Below are 27,555 nucleotides of genomic sequence, written 5' to 3' on the forward strand. Positions count from 1 at the left end.
CCATGTGAGGGCGTTGCAGATTGTCAGGCGGAGAAATCTCTGTAGCCTTTCCCAGGACCCAATTATGATGACAAAAACCAGCAACACAAGATTGAAAACTGGGAAACATCTGGTGTCATAACTAATGCAGGAATGAAAAGTTCAATATAATATCTTATAGCCATCCTGAGAGAAGCCATTAGTGTTTGACTAATGGCTTCAAATAATAAAACAAACCTAGAGCAAAATGTATAAAATATACTCTTGCACGGAATATAGTTTGACAGACAACAGCAGAATAGAAAGAAGTGGGCCAATTCTCTGTACCGTTTTATTGGGTGAAGCAAACAGAGCAGGAGCGGGGGAGCATAATAGAGCAGGAAAACAGCAGACTTCCTGCAGTGAAGATAAGGGTTACACCAACATTTTAAAAAAGAAAAGAAAAAAGGAGCCCATGAAAAATGTGATCTCGAGTTTTCGGCTGTTGCTTGACAATGTGAAGAAACAACACTTGAGCAATATATCTCTTCTTGAATAATGTAGTGATACGATCAAAGAAAAAGTGAGTTTTGATTTAGTGAATGCTTAAATTAGCAGGAAACTCAACTAAACTTCATACTCCTTGAAGGGAAATTAGATCCTAATGAATCACCAGGGTGATCAGTCCCAACAGGACCTCACCAAGATTTTGTTTTTTTATAAATCCCCCCAGAAATTCCTTTTAGCAGAATTTGTGTGATATTATTTACAGTTTTTTGTACTCATTTATTTGCTAGGAAGCACGGTTGTCTGAGGAGGGGTATGCCTTTCAGTATCTGTGCTTTTCACAACACAAAAAGGTGGTTAATATTGTATATATAATTATATAAAAAAGACGTGTAATTAGCTCTCTGTTTTCCCATCTACATTTGTAAGCCATTGAAAGTTCACATGGACTTTAATTTGTTGGACTGATTCCCCCAAAGATGTGGTTTGCCAGAAACCAGAGGAAAGAGTAGCGGCCATTATATGTCACTGACCATGACTGAAGATGTTGGAACTGCTCAATGTTGTGTACAAGCTTAAAGGACATGACATGTTCAACAACCATCTGTTTGTATCTAAGGCAGAGAACTGGACGACCTCATAAAACCAGGTCCAGTCCAGTTCTCTGAAATTGTGATAATTAAAAAATACTATTCAGTTCTCCCACTCTAGCACTTCTTCTCAATGATTTATTAACCCCATTAAATATTTTAATTTTCTTAATGTCATTATTTTTCTTCCACCTCAGTCTCTCTCCTCTCAGTCCCACTCCTCCTCATCTCTGTAGGGGTTTTCGTCTCTCGGCGGCTCTTGAAACCTGATGTTTGCAAGCATGTCTCTCATTGCCACCATCAGACGATTCACTTCCTGGTTCAGCTCCTGTCCGGCGCGAGCCACTTCCAACTCATCCTCCGGCCTCGGCCCACCCTTATTGGGAAAAAGATATGTCAGTCAATAAACAAATATCAAAAATCAAAATACTTTCTATGTTAGCATTTTGGATTTATTTAAAATCCTGCAAAAGTAACCAGTGGTTCAACAGTCATCACTCGATGTCGAAAGAAAACTATCAAAAGGATTTCCTTTAGAAAGTTATTGACATTAAATGATCCCATTTTTATTCGTAGCCAAGCTAATCACTACAAAGTATTTTTAATGATGTTGTTAAAAAATAAAACCAATACCAGGAGAATCTAGTGATAATGTTGTGTTGTAAACATTATGTTGTGTATTTAGGTCTTTACTCGCCTTCACTTTATTTCTTTTATCCATATTGCATCTCTTCCTCTCTATAAGTGAATAACATGATCAGGATGGATGAAACTTTCCAAATGGAGACATGCCCCAGGCCCATCTGGTGACTCTGAGCATGTATAGCCGCCCCACAGAGACTCAATATGTGGCTGAACCCGATGTATGCATCTTAATGGCCGCAGTTGGTTTCTGCTTCACACTGAAGGTACACCTAACGGCTGATGATGAGTTAGACATGACTCCATATGTTTTAACCCTGTAGGACATAAACCAGACTTGTTCTGTGCTTGGTCTTGCAGAACCATATACAGTGGGGCAAAAAAGTATTTAGTCAGCAACCAATTGTGCAAGTTCTCCCACTTAAAAAGATGAGAGAGGCCTGTAATTTTCATCCTAGGTATACCTCAACTATGAGAGACAAAATGAGAAAAAAAAAATCCAGAAAATCACATTGTCTATTTTTTAAAGAATTTATTTGCAAATTATGGTGGAAAATAAGTATTTGGTCAATAACTAAAGTTCATCTCAATACTTTGTTATATACCCTTTGTTGGCAATGACAGAGGTCAAACGTTTTCTGTAAGTCTTCACAAGGTTTTCACACACTGTTGCTGGTATTTTGGCCCATTCCTCCATGCAGATCTCCTCTAGAGCAGTGATGTTTTGGGGCTGTCGCTGGGCAACACAGACTTTCAACTCCCTCCAAAGATTTTCTATGGGGTTGAGATCTGGAGACTGGCTAGGCCACTCCAGGACCTTGAAATGCTTCTTACGAAGCCACTCCTTCGTTGCCCGGGCGGTGTGTTTGGGATCATTGTCATGCTGAAAGACCCAGCCACGTTTCATCTTCAATGCCCTTGCTGATGGAAGGAGGTTGTCACTCAAAATCTCACGATACATGGCCCCATTCATTCTTTCCTTTACACGGATCAGTCGTCCTGGTCCCTTTGCAGAAAAACAGCCCCAAAGCATGATGTTTCCACCCCCATGTTTCACAGTAGGTATGGTGTTCTTTGGATGCAACTCAGCATTCTTTCTCCTCCCAACACGTCTAGTTGAGTTTTTACCAAAAAGTTATATTTTGGTTTCATCTGACCATATGACATTCTCCCAATCCTCTTCTGGATCATCTAAATGCTCTCTAGCAAACTTCAGAAGGGCCTGGACATGTACTGGCTTAAGCAGGGGGACACGTCTGGCACTGCAGGATTTGAGTCCCTGGCGGCGTAGTGTGTTACTGATGGTAGCCTTTGTTACTTTGGTCCCAGCTCTCTAGAGGTCATTGACTAGGTCCCCCCGTGTGGTTCTGGAATTTTTGCTCACCGTTCTTGTGATCATTTTGACCCCACGGGGTGAGATCTTGCGTGGAGCCCCAGATCGAGGGAGATTATCAGTAGTCTTGTATGTCTTCCATTTTCTAATAATTGCTCCCACAGTTGACTTCTTCACACTAAGCTGCTTACCTATTGCAGATTCAGTCTTCCCAGCCTGATGCAGGTCTACAATTTTGTTTCTGGTGTCCTTTGACAGCTCTTTGGTCTTGGCCATAGTGGAGTTTGGAGTGTGACTGTTTGAGGTTGTGGACAGGTGTCTTTTATACTGATAACGAGTTCAAACAGGTGCCATTAATACAGTTAACAAGTGGAGGACAGAGGAGGCTCTTAAAGAAGAAGTTACAGGTCTGTGAGAGCCAGAAATCTTGTTTGTTTGTAGGTGACTGAATACTTATTTTCCAGCATAATTTGCAAATAAATTCTTTAAAAATCAGACAATGTGATTTTCTGGATTTTCTTTTTTCTCTCATAGTTGAGGTATACCTAGGATGAAGATTACAGGCCTTTCTCATCTTTTTAAGTGGGAGAACTTGCAAAATTGGTGGCTGACTAAATACTTTTTTGCCCCACTGTTGCTCTTGACTCTTAGCATTACTGATGGTGCCGTATGTCCAAAAGAGTTTAACTGTGTTATGTCATAAGTATTCTGGAAGTCTAAAGGTTTATATCAAACAAGTTTCTGACAATGTTAACTTGTAGTCGTGTCATTTATGCAATGTTAAAGCATATTGTTTACTTTTGAATCATCAAGTCACTAGTGGAACGGTCAACATGCATTTTGGATTCAAACAATCCGATAACGTTGAACAATGCTGTTAAACTCCAAAGATTCACATCGCTCTACGTTTCTCTATTAAACTGGTGATTTACTGAAGATTGGTTGTGGTGGTGGTTGGGAATGTGGTCCCTACTTTATTAATATCATAATGTGTACAATTTGCTCCTTGTTTTAGTTTTTTTTACATTTTGCTAATTTAGTCTTACTGAATCACAGCATTGCTCTACTGGAATTAAATTAAATTGAAATATACTTGCAGCTTGAACTTGCCCTTTACGATGGAGAACTGAAATCATTATCTATACACACTTCAAAGCAAACAGTGATTTATTGCCAATTCTGTGAATAAACTAATCCTTTAAAAACAGCAAAGTCACTATTGAAACAAGACAAAAACACAGACTGAGACAACAGTAAAGCAGCAACCCACAGGTTTGCACAGTAAAATGAGAGCATAGAGGAAGGCTTCAGTTCCCGTTGGAAAAGACCATGAAAATATCAAAACAATAGCGAACACTTAAACTGATGTTGATTTAAGGTAGGCCTTTCTATAAGGGGTCCAAATAGCTTTTTCAGCTGCCCTTTGGCAACAACAGTAAATCGCTCTGATCCCTTGCAGTTACTCCTTTCTTTGTCTTTGGGGCGTACTCAGCACCATCTACTGTGCACTGACTGAGGTCCAGTACAACAACCCCAGTTCATGCATCTTAACGAAGTAGCTCAGATTAATTAATGTTACTCCTGACATTAATTTGTATTTTAAATAGATTTAAACATGTTTTTCCTGTTCACTGGAAACCAAGAAAAGGCCAGAGTAATACTTCATCCAACACTTTTTTCTTTTAAATCTTCCGTCTCACATACAAATAATGTCTTCCTTGTATCCACAAAGGAGCCAAAGATTCTAATGTCTGCATCCATTGCACTAAAATTACTTTTTTTTAATACATTCCCAACTGCAACAAATGCTGCAGGACTACATGCACAGTGAGGCAACATTCAAAAAGGAGAACTTTTTGAGGAATAGTTGAAATTGTAAGTTTAAAAACAAATGGTATGTGCGACATGAGATCTGGATTGAATAAGTAGCAGGATCTTTCAGGATTGTCGTGGTAAAATTCCACTAGACTATTTGGCTAAATGTTTGAATAGGGTCTATTAATGTTTAATGAAAACATTTAGCTTCAATATTAACAAAGAGACATCAAAGCTAAGGCCACAAACAGCTTTGCACTTAATGAATGTTGTCTTTGTTTGTTCATCAGAAACACTGGGTAATGGTAGACAGAATGAACTGTTACAAGGTCCTCTGCCTTCTTTGATATTTGTTGCAGTTGTTATCGCCTTAGGCCAGCGTTTCTCAAAGTGTGGGGCGCGCCCCACTGGTGGGGTGCAGAGATGTGATAGGTGGGTCGTGAAATACAAAATACAAAAATTTAAAAAAAATTATTTATTTTATTCACACTTGTGGAATATCAAAACAACGGCCCGCCTGGGGTGCAAAACGCATCAATGAAAGCGACCCTCTACCACACAAAACAACACCTGTAAATAACCCAATTTGTGTTCTTCGAAATTGAAAAGGATATTGCATTGTGTCTGTTACTTTCGTTGCAGTGTATGTCTTAAGTGTAATTTGGCATGCTTTTATTTTGAAGGCGAGTTTACGCTGTTGACAGTTTTTGTTGCTATGGAAACAAGAAACGTTTCACAGCGGGTGGAACTTGTCATAAAGTCCGCGATAATAAAGCCCACCCATTTAGAGGGAAGATATGATTGGTCAATTGTACTGTCATTTGACATTACTCTCTCGTTCAGTTACTATATCTGGGCCCTCTGTGAATTCATAGCTGGACGTCCAACAGCTCCTGTCTTCACCTCGCAGAGACGAGCTTCTTTCATTTACCCTTCACATTCAAACAGAAACTGAATAGGCAGATTCAAAGGATTTATTTCTTTGGAAATGTTATTTTAAATACAATTTAATCAAGTTATTTTTGGTAAAACTAATGACAAATATTACTAAAAACATATTTAAAAAATATATATAAAGAAAAATATAATTAGTTTTAAATGTTTTTAAATATTATTTTGTAGAATATCTTAGGCCCTCAGAGAGAGGCTCGCCACTGGTAAAAATCTCTCATACACACATGTGAAACGCTCTCACAGACGCACACAACAGCGTTGCAGTCGGGAAGAAAAGCAATGTGGAGCGAGAGAGAGAGAGACAGAGAGCGAGAGAGCAAGAGAGAGAGCAAACCTTTATCTATTTGGGGCTGCTCGATTATGGCAAAAATCATAATCCCGCACATTTTTGGGTCAATAATTGATATTACGATTATTAAAAACGATTAACCATTTACTTTGAAAACATAATAAAAAAATAATAATTTGAAAAGTATGTTTTTAACAGTTGATTTACCATGAACTTTAAGTATAATTCAACTGAAAAACCTATTTAACACTAGAACCGCCAGAGGTCGCTGTATACCTAAAACCGCCAACGGGTAAAATGTACCCGCTATTGATTTGCAAGGTACAATGTTATTTTATTTATCATACAGAACAGTGAGTTTTGATCGCACAGGGATGACATTTATACCAATAGAATCTGTGGACTCTCAGCTTTTCATATGACATAGTTTGTGCTGATAGCATGAAGTATAAAATATCGCCACAAGTGCTGATTTAAACGCTTGGTGTTAGACTTGTGTTTTGTTTAGGTACAAATCTCTCAATCTCTCTTTCTATCTATAACTATCTATCGATCCATCTGTAATGTTCTGTTCTATGGACATATAATTGTCTACATAAACAGACGACGCAAACTACTTCTCTCATTCCGAGTGTCCATCTTTATTCAACTAGCACTGCGAGGCGAGGGGGACCCAAGTTCCCATCAGCAAAAACTCGTGAGTTTGCTATCCTGGCTCCAAAATGGTGGAATGAGCTCCCCATTGAAATCAGGACAGCAGAAAGCTTACACATCTTCCGGCGCAGACTGAAAACTCATCTCTTTAGACTCCACTTCGAGCGATTGAATTACTAACAGAGCACTTATATACTAATAAAGGGCTGGCTTATCTAAAGCCTGTTGAGTAGCACTTGAAATGTTTGGCTCTATGAAACCTGATGTACTTATATGATTCTGTTTTCTTCAAGGTTGTATCTTCCTGGTTGAATGCACTTATTGTAAGTCGCTTTGGATAAAAGCGTCAGCTAAATGCAATGTAATGTAATGTAACCTGCACACATGCATTACGTCCTCAACGTGAGCTCAGTCATCCAAGATCTTGTATTCTCCAAGATGTTACACTATCTATAACTATATATCTATCTCTCTCTATCTATCAATCTCTCTCTATCTATAAGGAACCGCAGTAGACAAAAGGCGTTGCTATAGCAACACGTCATGTTTACGCTGTATTTTCTATGAGGTAAATATTACCCGCTGGCGGATATGGGTATAAATGGCAATTTATATGGCGATTTTTTCAATCTGACTTCCTATTGACAATTTTTAACAACAGAGGGTGCTATATAACACACTTTCAGGAAAAGTCACGGACTGGGAGACTTTAATATGTTATGGAAAAAAAGTTACATACAATAAAAAAACAGCTGCGGGTAAAATTTACCCGTTGAAAAAAATAAAATCGTTTTATTTCGATTATGTTGTTTTCATAACCGTTGCAAGCCAAAATCGTAATTGCGTTTAAAATACGATTAATTGAGCAGCCCTAGCTCAAAGTGCACCAGATTGATGCATTTAACTTCAACATTTAAAAAAAAATCTTCCTGGGGGTTCATGCCCCCCTAGAGGATGTGACGTCCACCACCAAATAAAGCAGGTTAAAATAATTAAATTGCATACATTTTCTTTTAGTAAACACTGAAAACGGTCTTCACAGACCCAAACAGCACACAAAGGTTAAAGGTAGCATATAATAATGTTAAAATGTGCTAAATATATACACTGCAAAAAAACAAAAAAGAGGAGTAAAAGTAGCTCACGACTTGTTTTATTTTATGAAAGTAGCTCTCATCCTAAAAAAGGTTGGAGACCCCTGTTATAGAATGATACATTTGACAATCTTAAGCTTGGCCTACCATTTTATTGGAGCGACGAGGAACAGGTGGGGCTTGAAAAGGCCCACCTGTTCAAAGTGGGGAATGACAGAAAAAGTTTGAGAACCACTGCCTTAGGCTAACAATGAGTCTTTGTGGGAAATATCCCATCTGTCAAGCATGTGGGGACATTTATTTTCCAAGATCCTAAAGCAGTGCATGTTTTCAGCAGCCCTTGAGGGTCCTGCTTTACGCCACGCTGTGATTCAAGTCATTTTTACTATCAACCCCCAGACTAATAAAACTCAATTCACACTGTGACCTTTCAATGTTTAGGACCCTTATCAAGGCATCTGGCAGGAAATCAGAACATCAAGATCCTTTGTGATATTAATAGTTGACACCCTTTGGAGCATTTCAGTTCAGAGCTAATTATTCTCTGACTGTGAGCTTAGACAATTTATTAAAGAGTAGTTTTATTTGGGTATTGGGCTTGAAGCTGTTAAACACATGATGTGCCGAATCCACACAGCCATGGGCTTTTTATTAGTATCCTCAAAAGTTGTATTATACAACAATAGAGCAGCACCAGGATTCGTTTTCAGATCAAATCACTACCGTTTGCTCTTCAGGTAAAGGATGAACTTGCCCTAATTCAAGTTATTACTGCGTTATAGCTTAATTAAAAACCATATTGATTTTGTTTTGAGGTGCATACGTCTTTTTTATTTATTGAAAATACAGTATTCTCGCAATTTTACCTCATGCATGCAACTCACCTGAAGGTTGAAGTTTGGCAACAAAGACCGGAAAAACAGGGACAAGGTGCTCTCGTTTGTGGCACCAACGTGTTGCCTGTATGCAGAAATAGACACATGCAGAAACACATTACAGTAAAAAGTGATTTGAGAAACTGCCTTGAATTGAACCAAAGGGGCTGGAAATGTCCTTCAATTATAAATGTATGTAAGATGTGTCTTTGTATGAAGGGTGGTGTGTTTTTTATTTGTGTTTGCACCTGTACCTCAAGTGTAATTTGACCTTGAGAAGTGCACTTCTCTGATTGGAAATGCACGCTGTATACATGTGTTTTCTATGTATAAAATGTTAATAAAAACATTGTGCAAAAAATAAATAAAAAGTGATTTGAGGATATAAAGCCTGTTGGTTTGTAAAGCAACATATTCAGACAAAATTATTTTAGAATTTCATGTGCACAGGTGTAGCCCTTCTGTACCTTTCTGGTCGAGTGTACGACATCACAGAGTCCAGCGGAGGCAGAGGGTCAAAGCCCATCACAGGCTGACTGGTCACCTCCTGAGAGGTCAAACAGACACGCAAGGCAAGTTTTACCATCTTGGTTGACACTTAAAATATACATAAGACCCTCGGAGTGCTGCAGGGACAATGGCCATCATTCGAAGTAGCACCACACTTAGTTCTTCCTCAAACAGCCAATAGGATTTTTTCCATTGGAGTTGCGATAAGTACAGAAATTAAGCTCTTTGGCGAGCAAAACAATGTAATGATACTTACATTATCAACAACACTTGGTTACAATTGCCAAAAGTAAAAAACTATTATAAGTAGAGATGTCCCGATCCGATCACGTGATCGGAGCCGATCACGTGATTTTCAAAAGATCGGAATCGGGAGAGAAAAAAACGGGGATCGGGATTTTTTTTATAAATACTTTTTTTTAAATTTTGTATTCAATGTTAAAAAACAAAAATGACCATGTTAAAGTCTTAAAGTCATCCTGAGGCCTTAGTTTTGGTTTCAAATTACACAACATCATGTATGTGTTGCTTCTTTGGGGCTTCTTTTCATAGACCTGGTTGCTTATTTCTCTCAAATCTGGCAACAGAGTGGGCAGGGCGCAGTGTCTAATTGTAGCAGTAAGCTAACGAGTACTGAAAGCTTTATTTTGTTTTGATCCAATGCTGCACAACTGAACTGATCCAATGCTGCTGTGAAAGAAAGAAGCTATATCCATGTTGGACCTTAAGGGACAACTTGAATGCTTTTTCTCTTTTTTTTCTCTTAATGCATTGCATAAAGATCGGATCGGGAAAAATCGGTATCGGCAAATTGTCAAAATCAAATGATCGGAATCGGATCGGGAGCAAAAAAAGGTGATCGGGACATCCCTAATTATAAGGCTTTAAAGGCAATCACATAACTCAAATGTTTCCACCACGCACGCCAGGCCTGTTGTTCTACAGTACTTTGTGGTTCTTTTTTTCGTGCATAATATTATAGTTTTATTAAAGGTTTCAACATTTCAATAGCTAAATAAAAATGTTATTCATACCAATTAATCTCATTAAAACTCAGACAGTAAGCCTGGCCTACATAAAAGAGCAGTTTATGTATCTGCTGTCGAGTTAGTCATGTTATAACATGATGTATTGCTTGAATATAATTAGAAAATAAATGCAAACTGCCTCGTATTATTGGTCTAAAAAAATAAATTGCAAGCCCTAGTCTTTGGTATATATTCATTTACAAAATAGCCACATGTGGGTGCACTTATTTAGGACTGCATCAGTGGATTTGTGATATATTTACAGTCTTCACAAATGTGATCTTCATGCTTATTTAGTGTTAAATCTGATTTAAACTTGGGAACATTGGAGCAAGACCATCTTAGATTGGGGCCCCAGGGAGGCCACATGTTTCTTGTACTGTAGCTTGGTTGTTAAACTAAATTCCTGTTGCTTGTGAGGCTGTTTTGAAAATGAGAAAATGGTGAACCAAGGGCTTTGTGGGTAAAATGAAGTGAATTCAAATTAGGTAGCAGATTAGTAGTAGATTGCTTTTTACTAGAGGAAGACTTGAGGTGGCTTCTTTGATCTCAGAGAGAAGGACGTGACGATGGATGTTCCTTGGTGCACTCTGGTACCTCTGCTTCCTCCTAAAACAGATGAAGTCATGGTTACTGTTGGAGCATAATTGCACTGAAATGTGGCAGCAATCAGCTCATTAAGATATCTTACTTGTTTTGGCACTCCTCCACCAAAGGGTCTTTGGCATCAACTCGACGCAGCACCTCCTTCACAGACTCTTCCAGCCACAGCATCACCGCTGCCTCCCTCCAGAGGCTGTGCGTCCTCCCGACATACAGAGAAGTCAGTTCAGCCAGGGCCGGGGGCTGCCTGCAGACAAGGAGGTTAGGATGACTTCTTTAAAGTTAGGGAGCATAAGGGAAGACACAGTTGATTCAAAAGGAGTATAGAAATTACCGATATGAAGAGATTTATACCAATACTATAAAAAGGTATATGCAGGAATCCTGAAGTCAAATGTAATACCTTTTAAGACCCTTTCCATACATTTGAAGACCTCATCGCCAATTTGAGTTTTAACTGGTTACATTGGCAACACACTTTACCTCACATTGACTATATACAGTATTGATTATCCTTCCTCCTTATCTTCCAACCTTTTGGACGCAGACTTGCATTTCCCCATAACGATGTTGTTTAACAACCGGCGTAAACTGAGCTTTGCGCGCTATCAAGCAGTGAGCGTGCGATGTCCTGTTCAGAGGACGTCAAATCCAACGGGATGCCATAAATAAACTACACAGAATCACACTACACACCTACGCAATGATTACATTCAGGCAGACTGTAGAACACAACCTCTCTGGACAATTGATATACTTATTGAAAACAAGCTACATAATGTAATACCTTGGAAAATGCCGTTTAATACTTTTTAATAGCCTTCACTTTTGCTAAATTGATTTATCAACTTTTAATACTTATTTCGACCCCCAGACACCCTTAGTAATGAATTGGTTATAGTTCATGTTTACGCAGTATGCGTGATAAATCAAACCATGCTTCATTAATATAATGGTGTCAAATGTCCTAGTTACTTCAGAAAACAAAGAGAGCATACATTACCCCAACTGGCTCTTTGGGCCAAAGAAGACATGTGAGCTGACTGCGGCATCTGGCTGCACAGTACACAGATCCAGGAGAGGAATCAGGACTGCAGAAAACACATTCACAGCAACATAAGTAGGTGGAAGAACACTATTAAAGCTTTCGTTATGTCATTGGTTAATAATCCCTATTATATTGTTGAACTTTTTTTTGTCATACCATAAACCAAGCATGTCTAAAAATAGCTTTAGGGCCAAGAAGTGCCAATAAACCAACTTGTTTTATTTAAATGGTGATTTATTTTAGTTGAACAGTCTAGTGTCCTCCAACGTATACCACTTCTAAAATTGATAAAAATGTCAATAAATGTTAAGGTGTTGTTGTTCCTCTTATTGGAAACCTCTGTAAGATATGGGTGGGTTGTACTAAAGTAGGCAACTGAATACACGTCTATTTTGAAATGATCATCATTGATGACTGAAAGTTTCATATTTCATGTGGATATTTCAGAATTGTGTGTCAGAAAGGCATCAGACAATATTTATAGACTAATAGATGTTACTTTGTTGAGACTCTAACCTCCAGGAAACATGATGAGAGCGTCCTGCAGCAGCTGGTCGGCTTTGTGTCTTTCTTTCTCACTTTCTTCAGGATCCACATCTTCCAGCTGACTGAGATGGAAATGGCAAAGTGCAGTGGAGAATGCAAAGTTTGGCAGCTGAGACAGATTTCTGTGCTCCTGAAAAGCAAAAACAAATCATTTCTGTATCAGACTGGAAAGGTGAACATAGTGTATATGCACACATTGGCACTTCACAGCACACTTTACTGTACCTCCCACTCCTGGTGTAGCTGAAGCAGAGAATGGTACTCTCTGGAGCGCAGCGTCAGGAAATCAATCAGCAGCAGCATGCAAAGTGGGTCAGAGTCTGGGTCCAAGCTAATAAAAGAAAGGCAGATCGGAAGCAAATGGTTACTTCAGGCACTTGACCAAAAGACACGAAGATAAGATATTTCAATCCATGACAGTGTTTCTTTGATTCTTTTTATTTACGAGGCTTTGACCGGAAAATCTGTCAGTGGAATAATGTCAGGTGAAAGTAATTTCTCCTCGCATCATTTGAAGTGTATCAAAATAATCTCAAAGGACAAGTCGGCACCAGCCCTTGTGACAGCGATGAGGTTTCTGTCTGCCGAAGAGAATTACCACAGCGCTAGATTTCAGATCGGCAGCAGACAGGTATTTTGGTTTGTCTACAAATACTTTTTACTCAGTTCTTTATCTGAGAATAAGTAGGCCTAAAGCTAAGGGAAATTCTTTGTATAAAAGTTACGGTAAGTCATTTTTGTTCAATATGCTTGAGTCTATTTAGGGGATTGTTTCATTTTAAATAGCCTACTTTGCAATAAAAGATACACCTACATGGCTTTATGAAGTCTTCCTTTATATAGCCTTCCTATCAATTGTTTTTTAGTTCAATAATAAAACACACATAATATTTGACCATCAATTTGCATATTCTAGCAGGACATTAACATCTTCCAGGACGTGTTGGTGCCGGGTCGATTCTGATTTATGAACCTGTAGGACCGTGGTTATAGCAGACATTTAGCTTCATTGCAAATCATGCCATTTAAGTTTAAAATAAATATGACAAAACAGACCAGATGGCAGCAAAGTCCCCCAGCTCTGCTTTTTTTTAAAAGTACATTTAGATGATTGGGCAGCAGACCCACTTATCTTACCCTGGAATTGCTCTACTGTGCACAAATTGACATTGATAGTGAAATAAATACATTTTCCTGGTTTCCATCCAAATCCACCACATTGCATTTAATACTAGCAAAGCATGCGTGATGATGTCAAATATAGTTTGTGCTCAAAGAACAACAGGGAATACAAATATTGTTTACGTTCTATAAAACATATGACTGATAGTGTTAATCACAAAATATGTAAAACCATTTCAGATTTAACGACTGCAGTTCGGAGAGGGACAGGTGTCCGCTTTTATTCCCACGCTGCTGCTTTATAACAGGCCCATAACATAACTGCCATTAAGTAAGGAAGCCAGAGTTTGATACAAATCATAGATAAGCATTCACCATTATGTGGTTAGGCAGTAAAGCTCAAGCTACGGCCGAGTGATGGCAGCCGGGGAACAGACCACCCTAACTGACGTAATCCCTATACCATCAGCAAACTGAAGGGTCTATATGAAGTAATGAGAATTCCACATTACTTTATCTCATGTGCACCAACATGGTTAAACACTAACATTAGAATGTAGTTCAATAACTTACTGTTACAGTTTAATAATGAGTCGAAGCATTCAGATGACTTGAAAAACAACTTCTTGTCAGCCATAAAAAAAGGCAAATATTTGAAATTTAAATTTAGAACAGATGTTCCTTTATTTTTCAACTTAAATATCCTCGGAGGGGGCATCTTATATCACTAGTCACACTGGTCACAGAATATAAATATAACCTTTTTATACCATCAACATCATTTTTCGGGACTTCCCTCCTATGCCTGAAGACATAGTCACCATAGAAACCAAAAGTTGAGTTAACACCCTTGGAAGACTATCTTTCTAGTCGGATGACTGCCGTTTGTGGTTACTTTATTTAAGGAAATAACACTCTTTTTTGTTTAGCCAGTGTGTAATCATACTGTTTGTTGAAACGTTTAATGTGATGTCAAATAAATAAACTAAAGACGGAATAGAGAGAAAAGAGAGTCTCAACTGATCAGAGATAATAGGAACAGAAAAGATGTGTTAGTCACGAGGGAGATAGTAACTGAGTTGATAGCTATGCTTGCGGTCAACCTTTAAACAGGATATTCTTTCTGTGAAAACATCTTAATAAAAACTGTGACTGTTTCCTCTTAACTATTCATCTCGTCATTCCCAGTGATCTTCCCTTTGTACCTCAGGATGAGTTTGCAGTACTCCAGAGCCGTCCGTGGGCAGCCTCTCTTCTCCAGGAACATCATGTGCTTATAAAGAGCCAGATAAAAAGCCCTGCAAGCAGACATGAATCATCCTTCAAACACAATTGAATTCAACTCAATTCAATGTAATCTTTATTATTTAGATGATCTAGTGGGACAGAGGCTTCGATAAAAAAGCAAGGTGTCTAATAAAGAAGCATTAAAGAAATGACCAACCTGTTCTCTGTTCGCAGATAATCCAGCCTGCTGGTGCTTGAGGTCAGACTGAATAAAGGATGAAAGGCGCACTCAAAGCTGTACATGGCCCTCTCTGAAAAAACATTATATCCACAAATAAACAGAACCTTTTCAGTGAGGTATTCCCAAACTGGGCACAGTGTATGTAAGCAGAACTGAACAGAGACACATAGTTGCAGCTGTTGAGATGAGTCTGTTCTGTTGTGTTTTTGGACTTTACCAGCAGGGCTTTGCATTCCAAAGAACAGAACTGAAAACCAAAGGCCACTCACTCCTTTGAGTTCAATTGATGTTGATTTAAACAAAATTCTATCAACGAAAGACAAATGCAATTTGTTAAATAATCCCTCTAGTATTCAACATTACATTAACCATTTTATCTATCAAGTGAGAGTGCCTGTAATATAGTAATGTGCTTCGCCTGAGAATGAACTTTTTAAGAATGGCTGCTTTGTTGGTTTACATTTAACCATAGCCGTGGGAACATGTTTCAAATGGGGGGTGCTGTGGGGATGACACCAGGGCTAGTTCTGAACAATTTGCTGCCCTAGGCAAGATTTTAGCTGGCAATGAAAAACCTCTACAAAAGACCAATACACTACAAAAAGAGAAACGTATTGATATGGTGGACAGCTTATATAAAAAGGCTTCAAATGTATTTAGTATTGCATGAACATGTTTTAATTGGGGGGTGGACTTCACATCCTCTGAGTGGGTCCTGGGGTGCCCCCCCGGGAAGATTTTTTTTAACATTTTAAAGTAAAATACTTCAATCTGGTGCACTTTGAGCGCCCAATTACTAGAGACTGATCTAGGGGATACAACTCTAAACACCCATGTGAAAAAGATCGGTTTGTATGTGAACATAACCAATAACCTACCATAGCCAACAACAAATAAATGTAGGCTAACTTGTTTTATTTTTGTGGTTCATTCATATCTTATTTTATCAGTTAACATTTATTAATTTATGTATATTTTTAAATCTCTCCAGTTTTAAACAATTGTTTTGGTTTACTGTCCTATAGTATACATTGGAATGATTTCAAACCTGTTTTTATTTATCCTAATAATTATAAAGGTGTCCCTTTGAAATATTTGCTTACATAAATTGTGATCAAAACGTTTGAGACCCACTGAGATAACTTAGACTAAAGTGAACTATCTAAACACTCAGAGTCCTTTACCTCACTGAGCCTCTCAGTCTGACAGGACAGAACTCTCCCTCCACATTATTGTAGAAACAGCTTCTTATATCCGTTAGCGCAGCAGAAGCTAACAACAATCCCCGCCGGTACCGGTGCACCCCCTCTCTCTATCTATCTATCTATCTATCTATCTATCTATCTCTCTCTCTCTCACTTTGGCTGTGAGCTGCGGGCGCCTGATAAGCCAACATTCCCCACTTTCATAACTTACAGCGCCCATCGTACAGGGCAAATGGAAAATATAACTTGGGTGAAAAGGGTGTTATCTTTACGTAATTATGAATGTTGTTACATCAAGGCTGAAAATTCGTTTTTTTTTAAAATTATATTTGCATTTAATCTTGTGGAAGTGCAGATCCCCTGTCCTCCACCAGGGGGTGCTGCAGCACCCTCAGCACCCCTACTTCCCACGGCCCTGCATTTAACCAAAGCACACTGACAGTGAGCTCTAGATCAGTGGTTCTCAACTGTTGGGTCGCCCGTTTTGAGTGGGTCGCCGATGTGTGAGGGAAGAAAAAAAAAAGTGAAAAAAAAAAATTGGAATTCTTTTTTTTTTTGGGGGGGAAAAAGTCAAACTTTTATTTTGAAGGCCCGATTTTCTAACATGAATCCATAGACTGTATATATAAATGGACGTAGTGTCCGTGACGTCACCCATAGGATTCTGCAGAGTTGCCGAGAAGCCCTTAGTAGGCGGAGTCGGCCACTAACGGCTTGACAGCGACGTCAGAGTCTAATCCCGCCTGCTCCAAATAAGGGCAAAGAGGCGGGACCTGCTGCCTCCGAACTGGAAGTAAACAGAGCTAGCTCAGGCTAAGAAGCTAAGCTAACATGAAATACATACACAGTGTGGTTCCCCTATATAAACGTTACATTCATAATCAAATGAGACAATATGCAAGAGAATTAGCTATATTTTGTTATTCTTAATGCTTGTCATTCACACGTTAAGAAAAGACGGACTCCACCGCCCGGACCTAACGGAGCCGCAGTGGGCTAGCTCCGGAACGCCGGCTGGAGCTAGCCCCCTGCGGCTCCGTTAGCTCCGGCGGCCACCACTGGGATAATTGGGTCCCCTATTAACATTTGCTCCCGTTTAGCATTATGGGCGTCATAGCCATAGACTATAAAAGTCTTACCCAAGGCTGAATCATAAACTAAAATGTATATGTATGTATAAAGGGTTATGTCCTTAGCTGGCTAATAAGTAACAACCTAAGCTACCAAGCACACAAACACCTGCGAACGGGACATGTATAATATTATCATTTTAGACTTCTTGGAAGTTCTGTTAGTACATTCAAGCGCACAGCACAACATTTTAATTGTCTGGTATTTGTAACAATATTCCCTAAAAGGCACAATCACCACGAACACGGCTAAAGCTAAAGGGTCAAGTACAGTAACTACAACTAACTAACGTTAGCCTCTATGGTTGTAGCCTAGCAGAGTGGACAAGTTGCTGTTAGCTGACAGTGAGGCATGTACATGTCCATCAAAGTGACCACGCCCTAATTTATGCAAAAGCTTTAAGGCTTAATATTAATTAAACAGATGAGTTGAGAAAAAATTCACCCCCCCAATCCATATTCATGAAGGGGGGATCTAACTATACAGAGAATATGGTTTTTTGAACCACGATGTAAACATGTTTATTTCTACTGTAAATTTGGGCATTTTAACATGGGGGTCTATGGAAATTGCTCCCTTCTGCAGACTGCTCCTACTGGCCACTAGATTAACTGCAGTTTGAGGCACTTCCGTATTAGCGTCCCGGCTCTTCCCCAGAGTTTGCCGCTTGCATGAATCCCCCCAGACCCCTCTGCTGGCGTTGGGTTTTCAGCATGTGTGCCTTTTTATACAGTTCAGCTTTGATTCCATCATCTCATTAAACCTTTTTTAAAAGCATACTTTAGTTCTGTGAAGGGATATAAGGGATATATGCACTGAACTTCACTTTTATTAGTATTGTATGCTGAAAAGCATATATATATATATATATATATATATATATATATATATATATATATATATATATATATATATATATTACAGAACGTTTTTTTGTTGAATAGATTTGAGTGCTTCAAAATGTTGGCTCGCGATGCATTGACCAAGTAAAAAGTGGGTCCCGAGGCCTGACCAGTTGAGAACCACTGCTCTAGATTAACCACAATTATATAGTTTGATAATCTGACAAATGAGGAGTCATCAGTGGACTGACTAAAGCCAGTTTTGGATGTGGATAGTTAGGCTATTTAACATTCTGCCTGCAGAGTTTGTTTAAAATAACCCAAAAGTAATTGTTTGGCAATAAAAACATCTTCAATATTTGGTTTCAAAGTGGGATTTAGAGAGGGAGTCCATGATCCTCACCAATGAGGTCCCTGGCCATCTCCTGATCCTCCTGAATGCGGCAGACATCAGAGAGCTGCAACAAAGAATCAATGTGGTACGGGTTCAACTGCAGCAAGGCCTGGGGAAACAGAGAAGGGACAATGGTCATTTTGACAGGGAAGGATAAAGACATAAAGACAGAAATGCATTCAACCTCCTGTTGAAAATGTGAATAATGCATGTTGATGAAGTATCTGTGCAAATGTAGATTGTCAGTATATTGTAGGGCTGTCCCGAATACCATTTTTCAGGCTCCGGATATTAGGTAGTAGTCAGCAGCGAATATTCGGCGCGCGCTTCAACACATGTATTTCGGTTTATTCAAGGCATTCATTTTATTATTCTACAGTATTATTGTTTTATAGTTATTTGTTAAGTAAATAACCCAATTTATTTTCTTTGAAATTGAAAAGGATATTGCATTTGTTACTTTTGTTGCAGTTGTATATATGTCTTAAGTGTAATTTGGCTTGGCTTCCTATTTTGTATGGACATACTTTTATTTTGAAGGAGAGTTAGCGCTGTTGACAGGAAGTTGTTGTTGTTATGGAAACAACGTGACGGACAAAAGGAGCGGAGATTAACGGAGAAAAATAATATCCACAAATAAAGACGGAGAAAGTAAAGGATAAAGTGTATGGTTAAGTGTTAGCACTCCCCGAAGAGGCACAAGCTCTTACGTTGATATTGGAGATTTCAATCAATTCAATTTGGCTGCAAAAAAAGAAAATCCGAATAAAGATATTCAAAATTGAATAGTGGGCCAATGACCGAATATTTGGGTACAGCCCTAGTATGTTGACATATAGGAAGTCAAACTGGGTTTTACCTGTAAAATCATCAGAAATATGGGCTAAACGCTGACTTTTCTCTTAAAGTTTTAGGAACACATTCTTAGGACTATGAACGAGAGCATTAAAATTGCAGTTGTTGAATTTTTATATTGATGATGATTTAATAGGATAGTTTAATGCCAAATCAAGAGTTGGAAAGGCTGATACAAATAACATTCCATTTGGGATGTTATTTGGCCATTCATGCCAAACAGTATCACAGTTTATTTTATGAATCCCTGGCAACATCAATACTGAGGATGCTTGATTTAAAATATCATAAATAATCATTAAACGCACGGACACCAAAGAGCAAGGACAACGTATGAGCTGGTTGTTTTACCACAATGTTGTTGGGATCCATCGACTCAACAGCATCCAGGAACTTGAACTGTACTTGTTGGTAGTCCCGACCGTGCTCAAAGGTAAAGTACTGAATGCCATCCTTTGACTGCAGTAGGGTCATTGAGATTCCTGTGGAGACATCAAAAGGGGGGGATGATTCCAGCCTTGGGACCTTGCCATAACACAATTGTTTCCATCATTTGAAGTCACTGTCTCCTAATTTTCAGTATGTCTGCAAATTAAAAAGTAATGTCTAAAACTGGTCTCTAAGAAAAGCATCTTGGGGTAACTTCTGTTATGATTTGGTGCTATATAAATAATAAAGTATATTTATCATGACTGTTTAATAAAAGGCAAAAGCGGCCAAGAAAAACTGTGAAGAAAACTAAAAGAATGACACAACAGAGTAATAAATGGCAAAGCTATATACAGTATTGTAAGAGTACAATAATATCACTATTTACTCTTATGTGTGTGTATTGGCGTTGGAATCTTAACACTACTTAGTCACAATAAAGAAGCATATTCAGAAAAAAACAGTCAAGTGGGAGCGAAGTATGCAATTGTAGATATAGGACAACATTTAAGTAGCGAGATTCAGCCTGAAATAATGCATTTAAAAAAGCAACAAGCTATGACAAGACAAGTGTAAGGAAAAGCCTACCTGGGCGGCTGAAGCGAGGCCAGCTGTCCTTAGGAATGGTCATCCAGGTGCTACGGTGAAACTGTCTGTTTCTCTGTCGAGGTCTTTCAAAAGACAAGAAAAACATATAAGAATGATGACAAGAATAAGCTAAATCTTATAATGATGTCGGCAATGTTAATCCAAACAGTCTCACAATTTTTCTTTTTACCTTTGATCCCCCTGAACAGCTCGAGCCCCAAAATATCTCTTCAGCTCCGTCTCTGAGTTGAGGTTCCTTATTAATTGACATAGAAAAGTTACATTCAGATTTCGACAGGCCGACAATGTCAGTTGAGAAAAAACATGGAAACATAGGGCCTGTCATTTTGTCATTTTGTCATGCATGAAAGACTCTACAACACAAATGCAAAAAAAAAGAAGACAAATCTATTTGTGTTTTCTGTGATTTTCAAGAGACGACGCTGACATGTTGATGCCGGTGACCATACTTAACAGTTGACAGTTAGTAATCACAACAGTGGGACCCAGAATCCAAGCCTCATATGTTGTAAATGTCAGTGTACAGAATTGTTTACCTGATTTTAGGTTAGAAAGGTCAACTTTTACCTTTTAACTACATCTTCAAAAATATTTAAGAAATAGTGCCAAATAAAGCTTCCATGAAGGATAACCAAAAGTACCAATGTTTTTATATTTTAGCAATATACTATGGACATACCATCAATGGCATGGCTGCACAGTGTGCGTATTTAATATTGGCCATCAATGTAAGCATTAGGTAAGCACATTATCTTGTTCTGTATCAGAATGGTTGCATCAGTGAAATCAGCAGTTTACAAGACATCAAACGCAGTGCTATCATTATAGGTATATGACATGTTCTGACGTCCCTGGTTATGTAGCAATAAGTGCAACATAATTCAACAATTGTGTAAACAAGTGTTAATTCATGCCATGCAATTCTGAGATGGACAGACTCCAAATAGTTTACTTCTTTTGCATGGGTCATGCGCCAACACATGTTGTCCATAAGGAATGCCAGAAATGTATATTTTAGTAAGTAAGGCTACTGTACTGACCATAGACCAAGTCATGTAAGCAGAGATATTTTAGTGTTTCTACTGCAATAAACGTATTCATGTGCTTATTTTTTAGCCTTTCAGCTTGGATGTATCTTGCAAAATAACTACTGGAATAATACAGTACAGTAGGAACAAGTGTTGTTTGCACTGCATGTGAGTGCTATGCAGCGATATCTGATCTGACTATCCATTTTGTCTACATGTGAGATGTTGCTCTCCTTACCTGTGCTCCACATGTAGCACAGATCTTCTGTCGGAGCCTCCACAATCTTCATTTTGCAAACCCAGTCCATTGGGCTGCTCAAGATTCTCCAGTATTAAATCAATGTTATCGTCTGGTACAGCGTCCTGAAAATAATTGAATACAAAGTGGTTAGACAACGTTTACCTGTTGTTCTCTTGCTAAAAAAAGCTCCCTTTTTGAAAAATGTGTGTATATACTGTGTTTGGCAATGAAAAGTGATTGTAAGAGTGTTATTAATACATACATTAACACACATTAATAATGTACAATTATTTTCATTTTATGGATTTCATGTTAGTAAAGTTATCATTGATTCTTAAAATATAGCGTAGGGTTACTATTTATTGTGAACATAAATCCTTTCTCAATAAATGTACCTGTCCTTCTGTCACTTTGGTCTTCTTCTTTTTCTTCTTCTTTTTAACTCTGTCTCCAGACGACTGTTAAAGTAAAGAGAGATGACAGTTTAATATCTAGACAAAAATGCACATTTATATCAGAAATCAGTATGTAAGTTGAGCAGAGGATCAGAGGCACTCCTCCTTTTATTGCTTCATCTTTACCTTTGTAGATGCATTCTCTTGCTTTTCATCTGGTTTCTCAATGTCATCCTTCTTTTCTGTTCCACTTGTTTTATTTTCATCTGGTGTATCTTCTTCTTCATCAGGTGAGATTATCTCTGCCTCGTTGTCTGCATCACCTATCTAGTAAAGAATGATACATTGGCAAAATAGTTAGTTGGATAAAGCAGTGTTAGAAGTGAGAAACATTCTGGATTAAACATTGAAAACCTAAGTTGCTGGTATCCATTAATAATAACCTGAACAACTGAAACCAGTCAGGCTATTATTTAGTGATGCATTATGATATTGATGTGGGATAAAATGGATGTAAATAACATATAAGCTTCATTTAATAATGATGATGATGTGATGTCTTGATTTACAGTGATCATTTGTTTCATAACGTAAACCAAATGTTAATGAATGCACAAATCAATCGTTTACCTTTAGTTAAATAACTCTTTCTAGGTACAGTTTTATGGATTCAAGTTCCACTACATTATGTATACTGGCTGCATCAAACTCCATATTCAACTTGATTTTGAACATCCATCTGTCCAAATTCTGAAGAAAAATATAAAAATAATGATTGTCTTCATCTTAAAGAAGCTATATTATATCTCCATTTTGTTTCACTATAAAACACAATTTAAAGGCTGGCAAACGTGACTGTTGTACAGTCCACTGGATCTTTGTTGTCAGTGTGTTCTTAAGGTTGGTGTAGACTACTTCCTATGTTAGCTTCTTGGCTAACGTTTACTTTTGGTTGAATGTTAGTTTATTTTAATAAACTAAAAGGTGAGCTAACGTTGACGCCACACGGCTAGCTTGAGTTAGCATGGTGTATCAACAGAGAGCTCGCTGTAAACATCTGCCAGAAGGAAACACACAGTAACGTTGGTTAACAGAAACATATATCATGTCTGGATAACTACAACATCACCTCACCAATTCATAAATGTTGCTGAAGTTTTTCTGAGCTTTGTTTTTCTTTGCCTTTCTGCCTTTGCTATCAGACGGGGGGGAACTACTAGCCGTGTCCAACAGCTCCTCCGGGCTGTCATCTAAAGTGAGGTCCCCGGCGTCCAGGGCCTCCTGGCCCCGCTGCTTCCCTTTGAGCCTTCGCAGAGCCCGGGTAGACATGGTCCACTGTTCATGGGATACATACACGTCAGTTAATCGCGATTAAAGTCAGTTTTTAGTTAGGTGACAAACAGAGTAAAGCAATGAAATGAGGGTCTTCTTCGTCTTCTCTGTTTTAATGGCAGATCGCAAACAGCTTTTAGTTGCATACCGCCACCTACTGTACATGAGTGTGTATCATCATGCCATTCCATCTCTCAACTCATGGACGTAGGCCTATGATCTAATCAAAAAATAAAGAAACATAAAATAAAAAAAACAAAACAAAACAAAAATCCATGATCTATTCCAACCTAATGTTAGATTATTTTACCTACCCCAGTTTCACTCAGAAAGGTAAACAGTGCCTTTCTGGTAGCTCTTACTCCCTTTCCTTCTGATCCCAGAATACCAACCACACTCCACTCCCTCTCTGCCTCTAAAACTTTAGCCTCTAGTTTTTCCTTTTCAGCTTTATAGATGTCACAATGTAATAAGATATGTTCCACATTTTCTTTAACTCCACAGTTCCTACACTTGTCACTTTTACTTTTCCCCATGACATCAGCGTACTATTCAATGCTGTGTGATTTATTCTGAGTCTAGCTCAGTGGTTCCCAAACTTTTTGGGCCCAAGGCACACCAAAGGACAAGTAAAAATCTCAAGGCACACCTACCCTAAAATAGCCCTTATAACACGTGTTATCACTCATATCATGTAAAATATCTGTAAATGTGCATACTTATTTACTAATGGCAAATAAAATGTGACAAAGACAACTATATTACTCATGAAATATTTATTAACGAAAACAAATTTAAATTAATTTATAAATATAAATATATATATATATATTATATATATATATATTATATAATTTATTAAACTTTAGCAAATTAGGCTTCATCAAAGCAGCAACACACTCATTTAAACCAGACAGGTCACAAAATTAAAAATGAGGCAACGGAAACTCAGCAGAAACTCAGCACAGAGAACTGTCAATGCAAGGAAACATGGTCCTGAACTACAAATTATGAATATAACATTTCACCAATCAGCATTGAAACATGTGCTATTTTAAAATTTGCCTATTTACAGATTAATGGGATACATGTGCCTGTCGGGGCGCGCAGATTTTTTTAATCCTCGGTGGCACTGAAGAGAGGGCAACTCGCAAGTCCTGTTCAACAGACAGCCGTGACCTGCTGTTGTTCTTCATATAAGTCAGAGTAGAGAACGCCAGCTCACACAGGTAGGTAGTGGGAAAATGAAGTAGTTGCTCAATCGCGTGGTGGGAGATGCTTGGGTACTCCGATGCAGAAGCCAACCAAAACTGATCCAGTGGGAGCTCACTGAATTTGAGTTTCAGTGTGCGGTCCACACGGAGCTCTGCGCACTCCTCTCTCTCTTTCATGGAGAGCTTCTCTGTGGAGGATTCCTGGTGGAATGGGTCTTGGATCCAGTCATAGTCCTCGATGTCAGCCACACGTGGAAAATACTGCTCAAACCTCTCTTTTAAGGTCTGAAGGTGTTCCGCATACACAGCCCGCTCCTTAGCTGCCTGCGGCGCAGCTGATGTCAGCGGGAACATGTCCATGGAGCCCTGCTCCAAAGCCTCCTGCCACAGGAGAAGTTTGCCGATAAACCCCCGAATCTTATCTGTGGACGATAAAATGTTTTCATTCCTTCCCTGAAGCTTGGCGTTTAACTCGTTCAGATGCCCAAATATGTCTGCGAGGTAAGCCAGCCTGGCGCACCACCTCTCATCCGCGAGCTTGTCTTTATGTGGGACAGCGTTTTCACCTGAAAACTCCAAAAGCTGTTCCCGAAGCTCATAAAGACGGGATAGGACTTTCCCCCGTGACAGCCAACGTACCTCTGTTTGCAGGATCAGGCTTTGGTGGTCGGCTCCCATCTCGGCGCACAGCTGGGAGAAGAGGCGAGATTTCAGGGGCCTTGATTTTATGTAATTCACCATCTGCACGGCCTGATTCAGCACCTCAGTCAACTCCGGGGGCATGGTTTTGGCAACCAATGCCTCTCGGTGCAGAATGCAGTGGTTTGTCACGATATGTGGGTTTTGTGCCCTCACCTTAGCAATGAATCCTTTCACTCTCCCCGTCATGCTCGCCGCACCATCTGTGCAAAGACCGACGCACATATTCCAGGTCAGACTGTTCTCTTTAAAATAGTCATTAGTTACCCTGAATATTTCCTCTCCCGTGGTGTGGCTTTCCATTTCTTTGCAGAATAAAAATGTCTCTTTGATGGAGTCAGCATCAACATATCTGACGTTTGCCAGAAGTTGGGCAGCCCCACTGATGTCCGTAGATTCATCTATTTGGAGGGAAAATCTGCCGCTCGCCTGCAGTTTCTCTGCCAAATGTTCCTCAATGTCTTCGGACATGCGTCGATTCTTCTTTTGATCGTATTATCAGACGACGGCACTTTCGATAGCTCATTTGCGGAATCTGGACCCAGCATGACACCTGCAAGTATTTTGCAAGCAGGGAGGATGAGTGTCTCCGCTATTGTGTGAGGCTTCTTCTGCTTTGCAATGAGCTCCGCTAGCATGTAACTCGCCTCCATTGCCTTATCAGACACTTTCACAGAATCCAACAAACGTCCTTGCTGCCTCTGGTTCAGATCCCGCGCTCTTCTGAAGTAGTCCAAGTTACTGTGAACATGGGCGGGATGTTTGGTTTCCAAGTGCCTCTTCAGCTTGCTTGGAACCATGTTAGCATTAGCTAACTTCTCCCGACAGACGACGCACTCGGGCTGAGGATTGTTCACATCCCCGGTCCAAATGAAGCCATAAGACAGATAACTGTCATGGTACTGTCTGCTGACAGTTTTTTTCCTCTTCTCTTTCGGTGGTGGGTTGTCGGCAGTCTCTACACTGGTGGTTGCTGGTTTGCTCCGCACAAGAAAGCGCTTCATTTTCCCGCTTGCTTGTTTCTCAGTTTTAATATTGTCCTTCAGCCTTTGATGTGTCACAGTCTTATAAATCCCACCTGCGCAACTGCGTTAACAGCGGAATACGGGGTTCTGTGAGGATTATTTTTTAAATAATCGTTTTTAGGTATAGAGTTTGCCTCTGTATTATGAAATGTGTGCATACAAAGTACTGATATAGTAAATAAAAAAATAATTATTTTTGTGTAGTTGTATATTGCAATAATAACGTATGTTTGTCACAAAATCCCACGGCACACCTGGACTTGCCTCACGGCACACCAGTGTGCCGCGGCACACCGTTTGGGAACCTAGCTATCATGATTTCCTCCCTTCTGTTTCTTTCTTTATAAATATTAATTGTAATTGTCTTTTGTACTTTATGATAATCTTTGCCTTTCTGTTCTTTCTGCCACCTTTTCTGCCAGATCTCCATCCCCTTTCTTCTTAATTAATGCTTTTCCTTCTCCTTTTCCAAGTTGAACTGGTTATTTAAATGTTATTTCCTTCTGTAGTGCACTTTTTGCTAATCTATCAGCACACTCGTTCCCTTTCACCCCCTCATGTGCAGGCACCCAGCAGAACTGCAGATCTATACCGCCTCTGTGAAGTCTTAACAAGCTATGGTTAATTTATGAGTATGTCTTCTCTGACAGTTTTGGTTGACTGTATGCTTTTTAATATGGATAATGAATCTGTGCATATCACCACCCTATCTGGTCTGACCTCTTCTACCCACTGTAGGCCTAATCCTATTATTACTGCCAGCATTTCTGCTCTGTACACAGATAGTTGACCTGACGCTCTCTTCAAGATCGATATTTTAAAGTCTGGGATATACCAACTCCAACACACTCGTCCTTGTTCTTAGACATGTGTATATTTTGAGGTAATTGTGATAATTATTCCTGAGGTACATATTTGTTTTGATTCATACTTCATTTACTTGCCCCTCTCTTTTCTTTTCTAGAATACTCATATCTATATTTACTATAATAATGTTAATAAATGTATTCTTATGATTTAGCCTTTCTCAGGCTACAACATGGTTAAGTTTACGAATAATATTAATTGGAATACAAATCCCTCTTTGCATTGTTTACCAGCCTCTTTAGGCTTTTCAATC

The 27,555-nt window shown here is 39.0% G+C and overlaps 1 protein-coding gene across 1 annotated transcript; it reads right to left on the reverse strand.

The window, feature by feature from the left end:
• Positions 1-278: 278 nt before the first annotated feature.
• Positions 279-23,642, reverse strand: tcf25 (TCF25 ribosome quality control complex subunit). The gene is made up of 18 exons (XM_079663969.1): positions 23,300-23,642; positions 22,352-22,492; positions 22,166-22,228; positions 21,768-21,892; positions 20,671-20,736; positions 20,481-20,563; positions 19,815-19,945; positions 18,618-18,717; positions 15,013-15,106; positions 14,774-14,866; positions 12,672-12,777; positions 12,417-12,576; positions 11,856-11,943; positions 10,941-11,099; positions 10,768-10,858; positions 9,179-9,258; positions 8,721-8,796; positions 279-1,431 (listed from the first exon to the last, which is right to left on the reverse strand). The coding sequence occupies exons 1-18, from the start codon at positions 23,492-23,494 to the stop codon at positions 1,264-1,266; spliced, it is 2,019 nt and encodes a 672-aa protein (XP_079520095.1). The 5' UTR covers positions 23,495-23,642; the 3' UTR covers positions 279-1,263.
• Positions 23,643-27,555: the final 3,913 nt, after the last annotated feature.

This window comes from Notothenia rossii (assembly GCF_949606895.1).
Source record: "Notothenia rossii genome assembly, chromosome: 2".
Taxonomy (NCBI): domain Eukaryota; kingdom Metazoa; phylum Chordata; class Actinopteri; order Perciformes; family Nototheniidae; genus Notothenia; species Notothenia rossii.